We start from the raw sequence: 24,033 nt of genomic DNA, 5'->3' as shown, positions 1-24,033 counted from the left end.
AATTGAACTAAAACAACTATTTAATGATATAATTTATTCAAATCAGAAATATTCTATTTTTCAATACATGATTATTGTAATTAGAATATTATTTTTTATGCATTATAAACGTCACACTATTTTTTTTTATTACTGAAAGCCACTAACTATATGGCCCAACTACAAATGTAGGTAAGCTATTTATTTATATCTATTTCAAAAACTGGATATTATTGGTACAAATTATGATACTTTGCGCTTAATGATATAATCTTTCCTTATCAACAAGATCTAAGTAAAATATCACCCCTTCATATTGAAAAATTGAGTAATGAATGTAATCCTACAAATAATCTGAGGAAACAAACAGATTCTTTCGTACTTCTGATTCCCTTGTTTACATAGAAAATTATCTTGCAAAAGTCACATAGAAAATAGAAAGTAAAACTACAGTATATCATGATAACACCTATTTTATGCTGTGGGAAATATTCCAACATAATATATTTGTTGCATCCCATTATAAGAGGTATAAAATTTTCCATAAAATAAATCGTTCATTAATATGGTGTTACAATGATCTTTCGAATCTGACCTTCTGATATACAAATTACACATTTTGATCATTCATGATATAGTTTCCAGAAGTGTTAATAGAAATACATGTTGGGATTTGCAATTATTTGACCAATATGAAATCCTTATTCTGGAAATAAGTGAAGATATTGTTAAGTGAATTATTACTAAGATTTCATCATGTAAACACAGGTTAGAGTAAACATTGACCCAACTTTGCTCATGTATTCAGCATTTGGTAATTTATTGTCTTTCAAGAATGATATATTTGTTAAACTTTTTCAATGAAGAATAATTCTATTTTGATCAGTATTTAAGTGAGATTCCACAAAGAGGCAATTAGAGAAAGATTTTCCTGAAACTTGTGATTGCTCTGAAGGTCAGAATCTCTATACCTATATACACAATAATTTACACATCTTTTTCTATATTTCAATTCTCAATAGTTAATTAACCTTATGCATCAGCAGGACAATTCATTTTATAATCTTGTTTTATTTATTGCACCAACATCAAAATCAAGTCTGGTAGATTTGGATTGAGAAATAATAAAAAAAAACAATGAAAACTGCAATATTTATAACCAGTGAAAAATGTAAATCATTCAGTACTTTTTTCTACATTCAATGAATTTTTTGATAAAAAGGTTAGTTATTGCATTTTACTTCTAGGAACCAAATATTCCTGATCTCCATAATACCTTCATCCATAACACTTAAATTTAAATGTTGCAATCCAACAACAGAATATATACCTTCCAGCAAAATAATCTTAATAGTTAAGCAACAATAAATGAAACAGGTAATACAATAATTCACGAATAACTCATAAATTAAAATTTACTTTCTTTTCCATATTTCTCTAGATATTTGGTGTCCCTTGAATATACTACTTATATAGGTGTTTCTTTCAGTGAAGTATTTATTTGAAAATGATAATGCGACAAGCACATGATAACAAAAAGGTACCAATAAACTGACAAAATACAAAAAACTACTTTAATCTATAGCACCTAATGTTTTTTAACTTTCAATATTCTAAAAATTTAAAAAATGAGCCTCATTCAAAGCATTCTCTACTTTGACTTTGAAATAGATTATTAATTTTCGTACTGATAACGTGGAAGTTCATTTAAGTTTCAAGTCTATCAAATAATCAAATACTTCTTTGTTCGTAAGTAGTTACGCCTTAAAAATGACTAGTACATACCAAAAACTACATATTAATGAGGTGAAGGATTAAAATCAATATTCCAGAATGAAAAATGTAAAACTAGGAGAATTATCGAAAAAATTTGCTATTTGAACTTATCACTAAAATCTGCCAATCAATATCAATCTGATTTCATCATTATAATCTTTAAATTTCAACATTTTTATAATATTCTTTCTCAACAATTCTAAATGATGGACAATGTATCACAATCAAATTGCATTTGATTTCAATTTTATCAAAGAGAATTATAAGAAGAATTTTTATAATTCCAACTATGCTGTTCTGTTTAAACGACATCAATTTTTTAATCTCTATCATTGCATTAAATTTACTTACGCATATTTTATTTAGATTATGTATATTTAATAAAAGAGTCATTAGGATAGACTCTATAATTTTGTTATTGCATATTTTGCTGCTGGTAGACATTATGATGTTGATAATGATAGGATCTTTCAAACAAAACAACATAGCATCCACCAATCACATTATAGATATTTGAACAACACCAAGTCCCTTGAAGTGAAATCTAGCTAACAAGCCTAAAGTTAACACGTACAAATGATACAGAGCAGGAAATATGAGCGAAACAAAAGGTTGACTCGTATCCCTCTTAAGACTTGAGGAGTTTGTTGGCACGCTGGTTTGCCACTGCGATGCGCGTTTCGTTGCTCTCTCCCTAACCAACAGATTACATACAAAATTGATGGTAAACATTCGACTTGCAGCTCTGAATCTCATTTTAAACAATCGAGACACTTCAAATTGAACCCTACTCATCGAGAATATTACAATGCCACTTAGTATTTGTCATTTGGGGATTTATCGAAATAACCTTCGACACGGTCTTGAAATAAATATAAACGAAAACATGAGATGGCTATTTCACGACACACGTGAAATACTTTTAGAAAAAATCTACTACCCAATTTTTCTTAGAACAAATGCCCAAGCCTAATGTTGAACTGTTAAAGCTTAAGACAAAAAGCAATGTTTCATAATATCAAACAGAGAAGTTTGTTTCCGAGTTGGCCGACAACTCAACACTGACAACTCTGGAAGCACAAATTTAAGGTCACGCGCTGATGGAAAACCAGTGAAATGTCGAAACATTTCAGTGGAAAATAATGGAATAAACTTCCCTAGTACCGCCGATTCGCTTTCAACGGATAATGACTAGTCTAAGATGGTAATTAGTGTTGAAATGAAAATCGATAGATATGTTTGCAAGTTTTAAGGTCTCCGAAGATTCAGAACTACAGTCGGTTAATAATGATGATAGTAATAATATTATTGAAGTGTTTGTGTTGTTTAGAAGTGTCTACTTGAGGAGGTCGTGAGCACGTTGATTGGCGACCTCTATCCTCGTTGCATTCGAGTCGGCCTGTTGAGTGAGCCATGATGTGTTGCGATTGGTGGTCCATTTTGAGTTTTGAGGTACAGTGTTCGAGTTTTTCGATATTGTTTTTGTAGTTGGTCAAGTGGACCGAGTAGATAGCAATGCAAGAACAAAACAACATCTAGATTATTAAAAATTCAAGCGCTAAATAAATCAATATGGTGTTATATATAGACAAATATTGTGGATATATGGAGAGGAAATGGTTCAAAAACTCATTTAAATATAAATTCTGTCAAGAATTTACAAGTATTGATCATTTGAAATCGATGAATGTTTTTTGTTCGATGATGTGACTCCAGTCGATTTTTTCTTTCTACCACTCAAATCATCACTTCACGACACACATTATGTTAAGAAACATCGTGCGACAACTGAAGTTGATGACTGAAAATGTTATTTATTTCCAAAAGGGCCTTATAGAGTAAAAACAATGAACGCCAGTTTTACAACATTATACAAAAACTGAAAGTTTTTATTTTGCAATGTCCCCAATAGGGTGAAGCAGGAATGGCCATTCAAAAATTTTGATCATACTCTTTGGCAAGTAGTGGATGATGAAGGTGTATAAAATGAGGACCTAATGACGTCGTAACTATAAAAGCTGAAATTTATAGGAAATAAGGTCTGCTATATATGTTATATTTGTAACTTGTCAAACTAAGGAAAAAGCTATAGAGTTCAAAAAGACGTCTTTTATGTGCTTCACCTAGGAATTGGATAAGGGTCGATTAAAAGATGTAACAACTCTACAGACGACCAGTAAGATTTACTCCCAAATAATAAAAGTAATCGAAAACCTGAACACCGATAAAATAAATTGAGCAATAGAGTATGTTTGACAACCGGGATCAGACAAGAAGACAACCTCAGTCCGATCTTATTCAGCATCATAATGGATGAGAAAATAAACGAAGTGTAGCCAGCTGAAAGAGGATACCGACCGAGAAACAAAGAAATGAACATAGTATGTTATGCCGATGACGCAGATAACTTACAACGGCTCCTTTATAAGATTCAACTAAATGCTAAAAACTTTTAACATGTTCGGCATTATAATGATGCGATAATAAACGAAGTGTAGCTAGCTGAAAGAGGATACCGTCTGGGAAACAAAGAAATAAACATAGTATGTTATGCCGATGACGCAGATAACTTACAACGGTTCCTGTATAAGATTGAACAAATAGCTAAAACTTTTAACGTGAAGAAAGCAAAATTTTTTATAGTATCTAGAGAACTGAGAAGATGTAAAATTGTGATATACCATATGCGTGTAGAACGAGTGATGTCGTTCAAATATCTAGGAGAAAACAAATATAATAATATGTCTTTATTGCAGTTGTCAGAGAAAAAAAATACATCATAGTAGATTAATATGGCAAAAGGCGAGGTTCATTTCACTCCAAGTGAAGTGTCTGCTCAAATAATCTAAAGAATGAAGTAAAAGCTCAAGGCATAATTAGAAACCAGAGCAGAGAACAACATAACTAAACGGCTTTTAAGAACTACTGAGATCCGAACACTAACATCAATAGCGGGACACACATTATTTGAGCAGAAGAGAAATAAGGATGATGTGTGACATCCAAGATATCCAAGAAGGGCAAGAAACCTGCGAAGGGATTGAAGACGCATCACGACCATGAGGATGACCACCTACGAGATGATATTATGAAAGCTGATCTTCATCATCCCAGCTGCAGCTAGGACCATTGATATAGAGACAGGACCAAGTCCTAACATACGATGATGAAGAAGAAAAAAGTACATTATGTTACTTGGATAAAACTATTAAGTTGTGGTGGCTCTTTGCTAGCCATACATATGGCGTTGAAGGCTGCGCAATTCTGGCACCCCTTGAGACTTAAACCCAACCATTCTACGACAAAGTCAACACGCTCCGCTATAAAGATAGAGGTGCATTTGGCAGGGACAACTGAGTTGCCATACTGTCAATTTCATCAGTGGTTCCGGGATGAAACACCGTAATCCCCGATTGAGGGCGCTTCATAAAAATTGGCTGAGTACGTCTCGCCAGAATGTTTATCATTCGCTACTTGCAAAAGCCAGGATGATCTAAATTTTTCAATGGCCCTTCCTACCTGACCCTATTGGGGACATTGCTCGAAGAGATTTTCAGATTTTATACTACGGCATAAGCTTGGCGGCCATGGCCTCCGAGACTAGTACTATGAGAACGCTAAAGATGATTTACTCGGATGAATAATTCATACTTAGGTTTCATTGACCAATTCCAAAATTATTATTGGTTCAAAAGAAGAGTTATATTAAGTCTTCACCGGCAAGAATGACAATACTGAGTTCGTGAACCGTCTTGTAACAAACCGTTTCAAACAAATTTAAAATAACAACGGTTTAAGTTTCAATCGAATTTTGGCAGTTATTACTATCGAATTTTATATCGGACAAAATTTTCGGAAAGTAAAATTCTCCTCCATATATTACACAATGTTGAGAAATTATCTGATTGAATAAAGTTGAAATGGAATATAAATCAATTAGTGTTAACGACAGACAGCAATCTCCTTAAAGAGTAATTAAAAAACAGTGCAAATTTCCACATTGGTTCACATTCCTCAACTGTTTCACCCTTTTGAAACAAGGATTGCATTCTGCCCAATCCATCTAGCAATAATATAACTTTATCCTTCGGGGTCATTGCTCTTTGTTTGTTACACTGAACGATTCAATTTCACCTCAATTATATTCAATCTAAATATTAATTCAATAGCAGTAGGAAGCTGAATCAACAATAATAAGTGAAATATTTTCAACATCTCAGTTGCAAATATCATATAAATTATTTACAATGTTTGGAAGAGCCCTTCAAAATCAATACCCCAACACGTGGATTCAGATATTACTATATCGAGTTTTCAATTACAGTAGGATAGACAAGGCCCTCGACAAGGCCCATGGAACTTGATCAAGAAGGTTTTATAAATTTGAGTTATAACAGTTATCTATATTGGGAAAAGTCATTCTATTTGATAATACAATAATATACCCGTTATAAGATCCAAGTTAACAAAAAAATCATAACACAAATTGTTTGATGTTTTTTTATCTTGGCTCTGTAAGACCATCTAGAAGTTAGAACTTGTCAGTTAGAATGTGTAGAATACATTCCAAAGCGTAAACTGCTATTTTTTTTCTATGGAGGTGGAATTGTTTTCCTTCGAAAGATTCCAAGGTTTATCATTGGAAATAATGAACCAAAATGAGTGGAATGAGTCCCCTGAGATAGAAAAATCTTTGCATAGCTGTTGGATTTGAACCAGGGACTTTTCAGTCTCGAACAAGACAAGAGTGCATGTGATTTTAATATCATTTCGTCTTTATTGGTGATGAAAAAATCAGAATCCATGTTTTGGGCATTAATTTTGTAGCATACTGTACATGTGTAATTCCAGCATAAAATAAGTGATGGCTTTGATTACACAGAAATCTCACACAGACATGCAAGCATAAAAAGTGACTTCCTTATAGAAGAACAGGTTACAACGCTGTAACAAAGCTTGAAAAAAATATTAATAGAAAGTAATAACGTTTTGAATGTAATGATATGCAGATTGAAAATGGAACGAAGTTCAATCGAAAAGAAAGTGCAATCATAGGATGAAAGATAATTTTGTTTATTGATTCTATTCTTGGACCCGAGTGAAAAAGGAAAGGAAAAAATAATCTTTTTACAATTGCCGAAAGAATAGGTAGTACAAGGTTCTCATTCAATGAGAATCAATTAAAGAAAACTGTAAACTGCAATTCTCATAATATGGGTTTTCCAATAAGAGCTTTCATTTTGAACAGCCCACTATCTGGACAGATGTCAATTTTGAAGCTGTCATCTTTTGACATGTAATGATACAAGTTTCAGCAACGCATTGAAATTGTTAAAATTCACAACAAAAATGAAAATTTTGCAGTCACTTTGCAAAACTAATCCTGGTTGGCCATTGAAATCTTGTGATTTAACTTGAAAGATAAGGTCTATGCCAATGCTCTTTCAAGAGCTTGAAGATGGAATTCGTGAAATTATCGAGGATACACAGCCGCAAATGTGCCAAATGGTCATGAAAAATTTCATGAAAAGGATATGGTGCTGCAATCATATGGTATGCTATTAATGATGGTTAATACTTTCTTCTTCAAAATGAAATAAACATCCATTGATTTTTCTTAAAATATACTAGTTTTTTCAATATAAAAATGAACATCTGATTGGAAAACCCTGTATCTAATATAAGAATTGTTGTCACTATGTGGTTTCGTCGGGTTTATATTTAATGATTCTAAATCAAGTATAAATCTAGTGTTAAACATAGATAATCAAAGAGAGATGAGGTTATTGGAGCTGGACGCTGGTATTTCAAAATGATCTGAAAATTAAATCATGGTGGCATTGTGATGTCATCAATTACGTCACCTGTTAGGACAGCTTAAGAAACTTACACCCGTTAGTTTCGACTCGCTAAATTCCATGATTTTAAGTTAAAAAGCATTGAAAAAATAAGGGAGAAGGGGATTTTTGGAGAGCACTTAATACATGACTAACTCAACTGTTTGACCTACTAGTTCACTACCTTCAGATGAAGATAACGGAGTACTCTCAAAATGAATGGAAATGGATATTATTTCGATTGGACTTCTCTAACTGCACCATCACGCTCAAATAACAACATCGATCATACCTAAAAGGTTCGCCAACATGCCCGTACGTACCTTGAGATTGATGCGGTCGATCTGTCTGTTCTGGTTCTCAAGTTCGGAGCCCATGTCGATGGCCATGTTACGTAGATTGCCGATCATGGTGTTCACCTGCCCCATGTTGTCCTCCATCTCCTCTTCGCGGGCGTCGTTGGTGATGCGGCCGATGTAGCCTCCCTGAGGGCCCAAACCGTTGCGATCGTCCATCATTCTTTGTGGTTGGTTATTGACCACTTTGCCGTCGTCGTTACCTTTCCAAGTTCCCTCGTCCTCTTTGAAGGAAGAACCCCTAAAATATCGTGACATTGATTTTGACGGATGGGCAGTATTGGAAATACTAATTAGGTTCCAATTTGAGTTATTTAGATTTCCAACAATACATGAAATAAATAAAATCTCGTGTTCGCCTATTTTTCATGTTGATTAATCCATATATTAGGTATACGGATTCAACATTTCGGAGCGTTAGCGAATGTCCATAAGAAACATAAATTGATTTTTCGTCAATCAGCAAATTTTAGAGCTGGATTGTCGTTGCTACTTGTGGCTTATATTATTATTATAATTTTTTGTTTTTTTTTTTGGAAGAAGAATTTTTCGAGTAGAAATAGTGAAATTTCTGTTTTAAACGGCGTCAAATAACTTCATTGCACAATTGCTTCAGAAGTCGCCGAACATCCAAGGCTTTTTTTACAATAAAATCTGAAATCAACAACTCTTTGGAACTAAGACCCTGAAATTAGAGACTAAAGGAATTTCTGTTTAGTTCTGGCCAAAACAACAGGTTTACTATCTCTAGGTATCTTAGATATGATGCGGAACATAGATAATATTAATATTTTCCTGTTACTTAGTCTAGAAATGTATAACCCCTACTTCAAGAGTTACCTTTTGTCATCTGCTTTTTTAAGCAGAGTATTGGTACTCACTTTTGACATGGAAGTACACAGAGACCACAACATTTTTCCATACCCGTCAAGTTTTTTTCAGCCTCTCGCATATCGGTGTTGATCTGATCCATGCCATCTTCGATTCTGTCCAATTGTTCTGCATGAAAAAAAGTTTTAATGAGCGTGCAATAGAGCAAAAGGATCGAAGGTTGAATTTCTGATCTAATCTATTAGCAAGCATTCATGCGTAATATAAATAGCTACTTGTACGATCACAATTCAGGAAATAGTAATATTCGAAAACATTCGACAATTTGAGAGCGAATAAACAAAACTTATTTTGAGTAGAGATATACAATTTTAGCTCATTATGAGTAATCATGGCGTGATTTTTTTAATACAAACAGATAAAAACAATCTTCTCGAATGAATGAATAGACGGTTGCTCTTAATCAGTGATTTTTCGTTCGAAAAAATTATGAGAATGTTTAAAACGAAACAAAGGTTCAGAATTTAAATACATTTTACATGCAATCAAGCTCAGAGATGAGCAATTAAAGAAATATCAAGGAACATCTCAGCTTTCCAAGATTTAGTGAAAAAAAGAACATATCTCTTGATTTTATGCGAAAATGTAATACAAAGCTGCCTCTCCTAAATTTCACACTATTCAATGAGAGATGTTTTCGAAACATTATTCTTTCTATCAATATAAAAAAAAAACAAAAAACTCTATTGAGACAAATTTTTTCTTTTCGAAAAATTGTGATACAATCTTCTACATATATGTATTTCGAAAATAAATTCTTCAAACCTCGGCTAGATATTTTTTTCGCCGCTAATATTGTGTTTGTAGAATCACAGAAAGGATAATAATGTTAGTTGATATTTACCAGCAGGCTAAGGGCTAGGGTGGAAAATTTTAAGGGACGGCAGATTTATTAGTTTTTCTTTTTATCTTGATTTACAGAATAAAAAAAAATATATTATACAAACACAAAGTACGAATTACGAAACTTGAAGAAAAATTAAAATATTCAAGAAAAATCGAAATAAAGTCCTATGAAATACAAAGCCAAATACTCCATATTTCAAGATATCTACATGAACAATTGCTGAACGCTTTGTAAAATGTACCAATGAACAAGATTTCGTACGTTGATATAATTAATGATTTTGAGAATTCAAAGTCTCGCTTAGAGGTATTGTAATGCTTTTATAATATAACTTAAACTGTAATACTAACAGATAATGGAAAAAGGAAATTTATTTTTCTCTAAACTGTGAGTGCTCTAAAAAATATTCATCACGTTCGTCAAATGTATATCTTCTGTGTTAGCTTTATTTATATTAAGTATTGTATAGTTTTAATAAATATACCTTACCTCACTTTAAAAGTGGCACATGAAATATTTTTTGCTTAAAACAATGTTTTTCGATAATTTTTTGATGTGAAAATAATCAAGGATCTGATACGGTATAAGGTACCGTGTCATATACTTATGTATTTTTCAATACAATTATATTAATAATCTGGGAAAATTTGATTGAACGAGGATGATAGAGCTTGAATAATGAAGTTAGAATTTTATTGATAGAATAGTTATTTATGCAACAAGTGCAAAAAGTGAATGTTCATTGCACCGACGAGGCCGTTAGGCCGAGTTAGACAACATGTCGAGTGCAATAAACAATTTTTGCACGAGTGGCATACAACATTTTTTCTACGTTCATGCAAAAAGCAATAAATGATTTATTGAGGTGCGGCACTAGGTGTAGGAAAATGAAAAGCGCAACTTGAATACATACTTTATTTTTAATATCGATTTGCATCGAAACAGGAACTAACACGTTACGAACAATTTAACTCAAACTTTATTTTTACTCTCAATGTTGAAAGTGAATGAACAATTGGTGCAATTTTCAATATGAATATTTCGTAGTGAAGTACTTTTTAAATCCACTTCTTGATTTGTTACTGCTGTAAACGTACTAGTACTTGGTAACTGTACATCGTTATTTCCTTCAGGCTGAAATATTTGTTTGTCATGATGACAGTACGTTGAAGTAGAATGACAGATGAGTGCAATAAAAACTTTATTACACTAGTGCAATAAAGAACTTATTTTTCCACTAAACATAGTTCAATAAAGTTTTGCTTTTTGCATGAATGTAGAAAAAATATATTGATACGATTGCGAACTAAGGTATCAAAATTCAGAGGCGACAAAAGTTTTAAATCTGCCATGGCGACAGGTATTTATTCCACAGACGATATTGACATAACTATGTCTCCTGGCTTAACGCTTCGATTTCCCCCGTTCTAGTTCAATGAGCGAGAGGACCTTTTTGGTTCAGCTAGGACTAAGTTCCAGTAGGATAGAAATAATTTAGCCTACCTTTGTCTATTGATATTTCGCTAGAACGCAAATTTCCTTGTCCCTTAATTGCCATCAACAAATGACTGGCTGGGAAGCCGCATAATAATATTTATTGATAAAAAAAATGTGTTGCATAATATACCCTGTATCTCATAAACGCATATTACAACACTCATGCATACTATCCAAGTTGTCCTGCATGCGCTCTGAGCTTGTAATTTTTTTGTTGAAATACCCTTTATATTTGCGATTATTCAACTACAATTCAAATTTCAGAAAATTCTCATCTCATACATAAATTCCATATTCACAATGAATGCGGCAACATTATGACCACATCAACATATTCATAGCTTTTCATTAGAGGGAAGAGTGAAAAATTCGCAAAAATACTTATAATTTGGAAGTAGCATTTATTCAGTGATAGTATTATAACCAAGATAAAAGAAAAGAGTTCATATTTGAGTTGCGTCCATTAGCTGTTGGAGCTCAATAATGCAATAGGTGAGTATTTCTTCAAGTGAATGTGGAAAGCATTAGACAAGTAGATTTTCTGTATAATTTCTTTATATAATTTCTTCAGAAAATGGTAAATAATTTTGAGACAATAATTTTCGCCTTTCACGCCTACTGTCCTACGTATATACAGAAATTGAGAGAAATTTCTACGATTTTTCTGAAATTGAGGGTATCTCCCGAAAATCCTACCGATTTTAAGTATTTCAAGATTTTTGCTATGATTTCTAACATTAGTTGATTTGTTAAGGTGCTGAGTCACCACTCTGCGCTATGGAGATAGAAGGTGTATATGGCAGGGACGACTAAGTTGTCATACTGATGATTTCATCAAAGGTCCTGGGATGAAACACAGCAATCCTCTGATAGAGGGCTAACAACTTGTGAATATCGCCTCGCTTAAAGTTAATTTGATATTTATTGCACAGGAGTTGCGATATCTTCCGAGAAATACCATGTGTCTCTTCTTGTTGATTTTCCCATTTCTTAGGACTTTTATTTTCCTAGTTCCCCTAATTCATTTGAATTTTACCCACAAGTGCAAAAAAATTAAAGATGAAAACAAATAAAGATAAGATAAAAAATAAGATTAACTTAAAAAAATGTGAATATCTAAAAGAAGGGACATATATAATATGGCATTTCTCTTAGAACACGTTTTTCGGTACGTTTTGTTGCATGTTAAAACCTACTTTTCCTCGTTAAACATGTTATTTACCTTTCTGAAGAAATTTGAGACAAGAACCAAATGTAGGCGCAACAGTTATTGAAAGCTCTTCAAAAATTAACAATTTTTTTTTCAGAAAATTGAACTTTTTGGCTCGTAAAATACTCATTTTACGGATAAAATCATGAGAACAAACACTGTAGCGAATGTAATTAACTTCTATAATTAATTATCCAAAAAATGAGTAAGCCGCATTTTTCGCCAGAGCCCAAAAGAGCCCTCCTGCACACAGGGCCTGAAATTACCTTAAACCGGCAATGAAAATTGGAAACTAATTTTTGAAAGGCAGAATTATGATTGTACGAATAGAAAAACTAGAAGCGTCTAAGACTAAACTACAGAGCATGCCATAGATGTTTTAACCGGGGGATAGTAAAACATCGAACTAGGGTTGGAAGAAAACAGTGTGAGAAACACGATTAACCATGAATTGAGAGTATATCGGTAACTTACTTCAATTGGGTGTTTGGGTTGATCCTCATGTTTTTGGGAGTCTTTTGAAAATGTTTCTTAGTATAAAAGATACAAGTGATTTAATCGCGTTAAAGGTTTGTCACTGCCTTTGTTTAATTGTAGGCAAGTGGCATGGGCAACTTTACGCTAGATTATACGCAGTTACAACGAATGTTAAAGTTTTGTATAGATAGGTATGTAAATTCTTGTGTGTACGTTTATTGAGCATAAATTCATTATCTAGAGAAGATAAACCTTTTCGGGAAAATCATCAAACAAAACTAGACCACACAGTGTCGGAAAATATTTTCAATAGACAAGTAACAAATGAATGAATAAGCTCAACGAGAATTTATTCATCGTCTCGTTTATTTCCAGAATTACTAACGCTGAATTGATTCATATCACAAAAACAGTGATCGGACTGTAGTGTAGGTATAAAAATCGACTTCGAGGCACTTTTCATGCGCAATAGTCTAAAATGCGTTTAATAAAGAGAAGTCGGCGGTGGTCAGGTATCGACTTCTCTCCCAGGTTTCGGCTGAAATTTTCAATATTCCGACACAAAATTTGTACCATTATGGTACGTGAGTTAATAATCTGACGAAAGAGGAGAAATAATAAGAGATGACCGAAGTACCTACTATCTTTTCTAAAGAAATTGTTCCAACGAAGTGATCATTACATTATGTTGAAAGTACGTACTTCAATTAAATTTTTTCATGACATGTCACTTTGTTGATTGATTAATATTCCATAATGATTGAACTTCGGGGGCACATACTTTTAATATTAAGAGACCATCAGGAACTTGAATTCGACTGAATAATTGAAGCTAAAAGCTATAATATTAGGAAACGTTGAAAATCACTGAAATATTTTTATGAAAGTTATCATGAAATCGAGAACACGATCAAGCAGAATTCTAATACCAGGAAATACTGAGATAATATTTCGAAATTTCATACGATATTTCTTGAAAAAATCACATAAATATGAATTGGAACAAGCGTACCAAAGTTCCTGTCTTTACATCAGTGCTTTCTTCATTTGTTTTGATATAGATGTTTATTGTATGATTTCTATTATACGTATTACGATATTCTATAAAGGACATACTCAACCAAAAAAAGCTCCCGACTACATGTCAGTACTTTTCTAATTTTTCCAAAAAGCATTTCCTTCTCTAGATAATTAATTATGGATTTATTCTTCACATTATAAACAATCGGTCTACATACGCTCTTTAAATTACCGCTTCCCTTCTTTTACAATTGAATAGTTTCTTCACAGTCCACAAAAAGTATTTGGACCGATAAAAGTTGCAATAACTCAATTATTTATTTGTTACAAAAATTAGAGTTTATACTGAAAATTTTATATGAGGGTCTATATGAGCAACTTTCATCAAAGGTATCTGGAGAGTGTTTCAAATTTTCTAGATATTCTCGTAATCTAGATATGATTAATTGGACCAATAAATTAATGATCGAAATGCAGATTTGAATTGAATCTGATTTCTAAATGGAATCATTTACCGCAACTGAATAATTCGAATAAATACAAGTAGATAAAATTTTACATCAGAGTTCAAATTGAAAAGTCGAAATTGGAATCATTTTTGACACTGCTACCCCACTAAAAATTTCATTATTTAGTCTAAATTCTATAAAATGAAATTTGAAATAAAGAAAAAACAATGAACTCTCAGTTGCAATTAGACAATGCACATTTTACATTATGTCATATTCATTATATTGGGATATATAAATATTCTAAACTTCCTAACTGCGGAACTAATGGGACATGGACTATGCGGAAAAATTTCAAAGTGAAAAGTTCTACTGCATGCTATTAAAACAGACATCTCGTATTTAAAATTCCTATTGATATATTTTGAACATAAAGCACCGTTATTTCTAACTCAGAGAATTATCCAAGATATTAAAAGATTATGTTAAGGCCATTTGGTTTCGTTGTTTATTTTACTTAAGAAAGTGTTCTTTGAATTTGTCAATTTACAACAGATACTTTCTCATCTGAAAAATGTTATGTTTATGTCTTTCAATTTTGCTTTAATTTTTCGATGATTTATCTATTCAAGTTTGGCGGATTCTCAGGATTATAACATGACGTCAAATAAAGTTTCACAAAGAATTGAGACCCCATAAGCGAAGACCTTTGAAACTGCTTCCTTTCATTTTACATTAATTTATGATGGAAATAATAATAGCTCTATTCCGATAGTACCTAAACTTCTATAGAATGATGTAATTTGTTAGTCACTTCCTTTCATGACTTCAGTAACAATCATCAGACTCAGGTATAACTTCATGATTATTGCGATAGGTCAGAATAAAAATCGAATGGCCTCGAATAAAAAGAACTCAAAGCGAATCCTTATTAATCTAATACACCAATTATCACCCTCAAAACACCGAGAAAATTTGAACAATTTCCAGATTCTTTTGATGTGTGTAAACAAACGCGCGCGCGTATCAAGAGTAAGTTGTGTTAATATGGTATACAAAATTGTCGACAGCGGGGTCAAAAATTTTTTCTCAGCTCGAAAAAACCTTCGACGCAAAAAGGACACATTTTTGATAAGATGCTTACCGCCCTGTTCATCCAGCATGACCAGGGTTTTCATCCCCACCTCGTGGCTCTACAAACATCAAAAGAATCAACTTACAGGTCGTCTGTGAACAAAAAATATCTACCTTCTCGAAAAAAAAAAAACCAAAATAAAATAAAACAGGGGCGTCATTATGGAAGGAAGTTGAAAACTTATGATTTGGTCTTCAAGTAAAATACAGAATAATATGAAGTTTACAGTGGGTTATGTTACTTAGGTTTAAGTACCCGCAACCATGCCCCCACAACAACAGACACACTGAGGAAATTTTAGGCTTTCCTAGAATATGTGTGGTCTGCCGTCCATTGGCTCTCAGACTAAGTGGTTTCAATTGGCCGGCGAGATTATGCAATTCAATGCGTGGGAATTTAATTTGAGGTTAAAACACATATTCCTAAACTGTATCACTAAGTTTATATTTACAAGGTGTGTCAAAAAAAGGTTTACAATTGTTTGGAAAAAATTTCTACAAAATTCAAGGTTTTCGTCACTTAAATGACGCGTCGAGTAATCGGTCTGTTCATGATGATCCCGACCTGTGAGGATGTTAGATGAGTTTTTTTGTTGTCTGATTTGCAGAACTTGCCTGGCTATATCCAAAGGATATTCCAGCAGGATGGAGAAATTTCACAAACGTCCAATTTGTCTCTGTCGCGAACATTTTTTCAGGCAAATTAATCTCCAGGAGACACGACATTGGCCTCCCCCGCAGTCCTGATATATGGACTTTTACTTGTGGGGCTTCCTTAAATCTAGAGCCAACTTTCTTGGTCAAATGCCCAGCCGTCAAAAGGATTTTTAGTGTTGTACTGAATTAACATTAGTGAAACTTACTCGATTCGAGTGAAATTTAGAACTACCCAAAACAGAGCGCGATTCAGCGCGAATAACTGGGGGAGTGGGGCGAGGCGCATATAGTTACAGTTTCGCAGCCAACATAAAATTTTGTTTTGTTCGCCCAGCCGCGTTTTCTGTCATATGATAGTTATTTTCGAGCAAGAAAAGGAAGGAGAAAAATCACCGCCCTCGAAGATGCCAGAGCAAACAATTATTTCTTGGAAGATGCCAATATGGAAACTACCTCACGAGGGAAAAGGTACAAGAACCCATTCATCCATCGCGCAACTATGGGGACAACGTTTACACCAAGTGAATCTTGAACAGCGAAACCCTTTAACGCGAGGAAAAAACCGACCGAGCTCAGGCTCTTCGCGAGGGCTCACTCGCCACAATTATTCAGGGGCGAGGGAGCGTTTACACTCGCGCAATTCACTCGCGAGAGAATTGCGCTTAATGTAGCTAATTATTGAATGAGTATCGTGAACGTGAGAGTAGACATTTGGACGACATTATTTTCAAGAAACAAATTCGCAGATATTCAATTTTCATAATTAATAGTTATTTTTTCGACAAACGACTCATTTCTTGGGCGCTTTTTCACATATAAGCTTTCTTTTGAGACACCTTGTGATATTGTTGTGACCGAATCACAATTATTCCATCATGTCATTCAACATAAGATCTAATATTAAATTCAAGAATAAGCCATTTTACTGATACTGTTCTCTGTAGTAATTGAATAACTTCAGTGTTCAATAGTGATACATTTTCAAAAATTCAGATGGGAATTAAAATTTTTTGTATTATTAGTGATAATTTTATTTTTTTTTACCACTGAAAAAAAAATATCATTTATATTGACTGTAACCAAATTTCGTATAAAAATAAAAATCAAATTATTTCATGTAGATTTCCGTACATCCTTCCATAACGAACACTCCTAAATGTTATTGAAAATAAAAATGGAACAAAATCATTCACAAACACTTGGCTACCTAGAAAACTTTTTGCGATAAAATTCAATGACTGCTCATCAGTAATCGCTATATTCCATTATCACTCTTACCGTTTACTTGTCTTTATTTCGGGCTGACTTCGTAGATTTTGAACACAAAATAGAGGCAAACGAGTGCTGTAGCAACGTTTTCACAGAAGCGTGCATTATGAAATCACAACATGAAACAGTGTGTATAGTGAAGAACGAGAAGAGGTTGAAGCAAGAGAAAGAGGAGTCGGAAAAATGATACAAGTAACATGCAACTTATAAGGCATAGTAGAACCCTCCCAAATTACACTACACAACATCGAAACACACATTTTTACCACATTGTTACTTACGAATGGAAGATTCCTCATTTTTTTTCAATTTCAACAAAATTTGAGAAATCTTCCCGTGAAGAATTTTTCCAAGATTGAGATGATTCAGAAAAAAATGTTCACAGACCGAAACGTCAACACCCTTATTCAAATATGATGAATGAGTAATTTTAATATAAGTTATAAAAGCTTCAATGAAAAGCCATCTCGATTCACAAAAGTCAGTTGAAGATAAATAAAGAGACCGAGAAAAGAATCATATGAAGATACAGAGAAAACCATATTGGCTTCAGAAATTAGTTTCCTATGTAGTTGGGATAATTTGAAATTAGTGTCTTTGAAATTGACCAAAGAAAAAAGTACCAACATAATAATTCGAGTAACTTTCCTTCCTAAAAAAAAAAAAGAAATAAAAATTTAATATCTTAAAATTTTTACATGAAGTTTTGGTTGGTCTTATTTATGGCCGATAAGTGATATAAAAATAATTTTCTTTGTTTGAAACATTACAACTAGAACCTAGAATTTCTATGAAATATGAAAATAAAGTAGTTTTCGATTAAATATTGGTTAAGAAATCGATAAAACCACAGCTGAATAGTCTTTCGTTCAAATTTGGATAAGAGTGAAGACAGGTCGTTTCATTTTTTCACATAATTCGACTTAATACCTCTCATATCGAAGAAATTCATATTTATGATGAGATGGTGAAACTCTCAGAAAAATTAAATTTGTCGGTTTTTGCTGGGATATTTACATAATGGATACTAAACGACTGGTTCCACAAAACCTCGATCGTCTTATCAACGATCGAATGGATTTTAACCAATTAAATTCATTCATTCAAATTCCACAAATTTCATTGGCTAAAATCTGTACGATGTACGATCAAACCTGTGAAACCCTCCGTCAAGCTAGCATTTAATGAAAGCAAGCAAACATTAGTTTTGTTTATAACCCTTCGGAACCAAGCCAAGCAAGCGCATATATTCGATCTGCCCTTGCTCAGTATAGTTCAGAAATCGGCGTCAACAAGTTATGACATCGGAGAAAAACGTCAGCATGGCAACACGGTTTTTGCGGTGTTGTCAGACTGGCCGTCTTTCTCGATACCTTCGAATATTGAGGTTGTTTTAGAGGCGATGTGAGGTTGGATGAATGGTTTTTAAGAAGTATTCAATGAGAGGGTGGTAAATGACATATGGATGAAAGGGGGACTCACCTCCCTGGTCATCTAGAGCGACCAAGGTACGGATCCCTGCCTCCTTACTCTATAGCAGCAAGAAACAGGTGTAGAATTGGAAGTTAGTAACTGTTAGTAAATAATGTTAATATTATAATGTAATGTATAGGACAGGATAAATTTTTTCAAGGATAGTTCTGTTTTGACTTAACTATTTATCTCATTTCAATTCGTTTTTATAAGTAATCCATTTGAAGAACATGTTTTTTTTTCTTGAACATGAATAAGAGAGAAATGTAAATATTGTTGTTTTAGACATTTTGCAATTTCAAGCATTTATGTCAATCAAAAGGCTGCTAATTTATTTCAGACAGCATTGAAGATAACCCGATAAATTTCATTGTAAGTATAAGATCTGTAAATATATACTCAAAGAAATTCAGTGTTGTATAGATACACTATAATTCAAAGCTCTCACGATATTTCGTTGGATAAGATTATGAATTTTTGGCCTGTAAAGAGTTTTAAACTAAACTAGATTGTGAATTTTTATTTAATCGCTTTACTAGTAACTAATATAATATTTGCATCGAATAAATTTATGTTCAATACTATGAATAAATTTGTTTGTTCTTTGAAATATCAAGTCTAGTAGGTTCCAATTATCTGAATACTATTCAATATAAATTTCGTTAGACCGGATTCGATCAGTAAAAGTATTTATTCAAATTGATTTTTTTAATAATGAATAAGTAAAATGATAGAATTTTAGGATTTAAGATAGATATTCAATAAAGCAGAACTAATTTTTTGAGGAACTTGTCTGAAAAGGCTAATGAAGAAGGAATCGACTATTTAACACAAATAATTTTACAAACAAATTCCGTTATTAGAAAAAACACATTTTTTTTAACTGGATACTATTGTCGTTTCCTCTGTGTTTGTCAAAGGGATTTTTTATTCTGCTTAGGAGTTAGTGATGAGCTATAGTAATATAAACGGTATATACAAAAGCATGTTTTCCTCCAAAATTCACTAATGATTATGTTTGAATTTTAATCACTAAGTGAACACTATAAGTATGATAACATCTTATGAACTAACTCAAAAAAAAACAAAAAAAAAAAGAAATTCACGATTCAAATGACGAACAATAATCATTTGTTATATTTTATTGTAAAAATTCAGCCTCAATGATAAAATGGGTTGAAAAAATTCACAAACATATTTGTTAACATCAATATTTCTTGTCTGTCCGGCAGCAAAACCAACATTTTGAAAAATTTTCGAAACGGAAATTTTCTTTCAACTACCATCACATTCATTGCTCCTATAAGAGATCCAAACGGTTCAAAAAAAATATACAAGATTAAAAGCACTTAGATAACTTCCTAAACCCGCGGTCTAGCTTGCAAAAATAATTATATTGACTTGTAGGTTTGCACAAACGAAGAGGATACTGTGTTGTTGGACACTCGCTAAATTGTCAATGAGTTCGGGAGCAAAATCATGCATATGACCCTTCTCAAGTTCAAACTATAACTGCAAATTTTCAAATCATTATGTGGTAGTTTTGACGTAATGTTAACTGACCTATAGGCCGAATGATTTTGTGGAAAAATTATCAACAGATTTGCTTAACAACGATAGATATTTGTCATGAAGCCTAATTGATATTTTCATCAGTATTAAGATAAAATGTGAAATTTATATCGAATAGTATGAATAATTAGTAAACATCAACATGCTTTTCCATGGATTACTCGAAAATTTTAGTTTTATGTCATGGTAGTGGCATTGTGTTCAAATTTTTCAGTATTCTAGTTTTCGGAGATGTTACACGTAGGTGTTTGTATGCAGGAGTATATCTTTTTATACATAGATAGATACGTGTCTTGATGCCAGGTTTCCAGAACAAATTTATATTTCAACAGAAGAATAAATTGAGGGCGTCTCTTAGTTCAATTCTCAAACTGAGTCAATGATTATACTACATGTTTAAAAAAATACTGTTCTATGAAGATAATATGCATTTCCAGAAAAAAAAATTACAGAATCCTACATATGTATATTAAAATACAAATTTCAATACTACCCAAACAATAATTCTATTCAATATTATTTCTTATTTCGTGCAAAAAATCATTTAATGAATGAATATAACTGTTTCTAGCTTAATTTATTGAAAATTCTTTTGAAACTTTGAAATGATTCACAATTCATAGGAATTCATCTTGAGTAAATTTACTTGATACTTGTTTAAATCCAAGACATTACAATATTAAACTTATTAATTTTATTAGTAACAAGAAGGAAGAGAAAATTAACCATATTGATACAAAAATCCAATTTCCTTTCTTCTGTAAAACCTGACACTGACTTATCTACGTATACAATATGTATATTTGTTTTATACATACACATATACACATACATGACACAGAACACAGCCACTCTTGCAGTCTACCCCTACCACAACATAGAGTCCAGAAGCACATCCATTTAAGCACAGAGTAAAGGTAATCTAACACATACAATATACTTTTCGGTCTTTTTTTTTTGACCTAGGATAACTGGAAAAACCTTAGATGTAACAGTGTGCCCAACTCTTATCTATGAAACCAAAGTAATCAAATGAAAGGTTAAATTCCAGTTTGGAATTTTCTAAAAAAAAATATGAATAGTATCAAAAAAAAAGGTATCAAGTATGATCTCATATTCATTTTCTATCATCAGGAAAGAGTCACTGAGGTGTAGTAACAGATTTCATGCACCTAGCTGTTACAATTTCTCAAGAAATCTCCATGAATTTTAAGAAAACAAATTGTGAAAAAAATACATTTCTGAAAGTTCAACTCATGAGGGATAATATTCATTATTAGATTATTTCATAAGAGTTTGATTATTCTGTGAAATAAAAAATTATGATTGAGAACTTTGCGGCATCTTTGTTGGATTTTTAGACAAAAATTAATTTTTTGAGGTTAGGTTATTCTTGTTCATATTGTAGATACTTATAACTGACGGTTACTTTGATTATTTCAGATAGAACAGAACACACTGTTTTTCAAAACCTTTCTAACAAGGAGACCTTGGAAAGAGAGAGAAGCATCAGTTTATTCAGCTGAAGAGGTTAAGGACCATTAGATATTAGTAGTACCTAGAGTAATTCTCAGGGTAATTCCATGTTAATTTCCGAAATACTTAAATGAAGCATTATTTAATGATATGAAATTTCCCTAAGAATAATAGGGAGAAAATAAATGGTGCATTAAATATTTCAGTTTGCTGGTTAATTGTAAGTGAAAACAGAGTAAGGAGATCATTGGAAATAGAAAACAAACTAATTGCTCAGCACATAAAATTTCTTTCACGTATAAAATACTCAATTTATTTGAAAAAGAGACGTTTACATATGAAATTAATAATTTCCTCTAGAATATGTTATTTGAATGAATAGTTAAATATTTTAAATACAGTAAAATATATACTGAGCAACCACAAAAATTTTTTCAGATAGCTCTTAATTTTTTGCAGAGCAAAGCATTACAAGTATTTTCTTTGAATTTGATATTACATTAAAATATATAAGTTGAAAATAATAAGGATTCAACTGACTATTAATGTGATTAATTACATACATAATTTAGTGAATTATGATAATTTGTATCAGAATCAAATTTTTGAGGAAATTCATCTACTAAGGATCCAAATGATGAACGAAATGTTATTTCCTAACAGAACAACCTCTCTGATATAAAATATAATCTTTCAAAAGCTTTTGGGGAAAAACTGAATAATTCAAAACCTAATTTCTCCTCAAATACCAAACTCAAAAAAAATTATTTGCAATGCAATGCACACACAAGAAGACAAGAGTGCAAAACATTTAACACATTCAATCAAATGAAAGATCCTTGTGATGAAATTTTCACTGATGCAATTTCAAACACTGAAAATTGAATAAACTTTTAGCCAAGTGATGTAGCTTTGTTAATTCATTCTGATTTAAACATTTAAAATAAAGTTGAAAATGTCTCACCTCCTCACAGAGTGCAAGCATCCGCCTTGTTGATTCCAGTGACTGAAAAAGATAGAAAGCATAAAAGTGTGAACCTTAAGTTTTCTCTTATATTACCTCATCTGTTGCTGTACCTATCGTTGCCTGAAGTTCCTGTAATTCTGTTTTGGGGACGCCATTTTCTGCTGCAGGAGCAGCAGCAGGAGCAGGCATTTTGTCTAGAAATGGTAAATGATAAGTAGGCAATTTTAGGTTCTTCATACTATTAAAATTATTATATTAGTAATTTTAATGTAACTTCCAATGTTCACCATTTACAATGTACAATTTATTCGTAATGACATTTGGATCTTCAGTGCTTGAATATTTTGCTTTTGGAATATCTGTCTCTCGAATTATGTTCTGCAAACTTCATCTACTATCACTAATTATCTTTTCAGATCCATTAACTACTACTCTCATGGTATAATCTTTCATGAATCAGAGAAGAAATCTTTTATTACTGTTCCATAATGGAAAACTTTTAATGAATGCATGATTATGTTATTTATTACTCTAATAACAACAAGTACCTTAAAGATTATCAAGAAAATTTAAGTTACACCCTGTATTGCCCTTGATTTGACGACCGCCAAAGAAAATCAATAATTTTGTACAAGTCTGCATCAAACCATATAACACGAAATATAATCAAACTCGGAGAATAATAGATTTCTTAAACTTTAGAATATGATCAAAGACGTTCACTCATAAGTTTTAAAAAATTTGGTTTAATTTGAAAGTTCAACAAAATTTCACCCACCTACTGTTGCTTAGTTTGTTGGGATATTTGAAAGATAAATCAGATAGAATACGTAATGCTGGAATTTCCGGGAACTTGTGTGATGATGAAGAGTTGATTCACACTACATAATAATTAGATATAAACATTTCACTCTGTCACCCCCACAATTTTGAAATCAGGTAGGATAACGTCAAAAAACTTGGGCGATCCTCAGCAGCTCTGAAAATTGATCGAATTTCCTTGTTTATCTAGGCGCATGTCAAATTTCTTATTGACAATTCATTTGAAAGAAGTAAAGAAATGCATTTAATCGAAATTTCACTATCATCCCAAATATTTAAATATATTCCTTTTATCCATGATATATTCCTATTCGTATTTCCATT

The 24,033-nt window shown here is 32.3% G+C and overlaps 1 protein-coding gene across 3 annotated transcripts; it reads right to left on the bottom strand.

Annotated features, from left to right (window-relative positions):
* Positions 1–19: 19 nt before the first annotated feature.
* LOC123674530 (synaptosomal-associated protein 25) lies at positions 20–23,906 on the bottom strand. Of its 3 annotated transcripts, none has more exons than XM_045609437.1 (7): positions 23,666–23,906; positions 22,981–23,081; positions 22,885–22,926; positions 18,882–18,930; positions 8,830–8,947; positions 7,916–8,189; positions 20–2,449 (listed from the first exon to the last, which is right to left on the bottom strand). In XM_045609437.1, exons 2-7 carry the CDS (start codon positions 23,074–23,076, stop codon positions 2,384–2,386), a joined length of 645 nt encoding a protein of 214 aa, XP_045465393.1. In that variant the 5' UTR covers positions 23,077–23,081; positions 23,666–23,906; the 3' UTR covers positions 20–2,383. The 3 variants fall into 3 exon arrangements, with proteins under 3 accessions (XP_045465393.1, XP_045465386.1, XP_045465401.1); XM_045609430.1 differs by lacking the exon at positions 18,882–18,930 and adding an exon at positions 15,484–15,532 and having other exon boundaries at positions 23,666–23,903; XM_045609445.1 differs by lacking the exon at positions 18,882–18,930 and adding an exon at positions 15,484–15,532 and having other exon boundaries at positions 20–3,154; positions 23,666–23,900.
* Between the last annotated feature and the right edge of the window lie 127 nt (positions 23,907–24,033).

The sequence above is a fragment of the Harmonia axyridis genome, chromosome 1, assembly GCF_914767665.1.
Source record: "Harmonia axyridis chromosome 1, icHarAxyr1.1, whole genome shotgun sequence".
Lineage (NCBI taxonomy): Eukaryota > Metazoa > Arthropoda > Insecta > Coleoptera > Coccinellidae > Harmonia > Harmonia axyridis.
The sequence above is the reverse complement of the archived record's forward strand: the minus strand, read 5'-3'. Positions and strand labels throughout refer to the sequence as shown.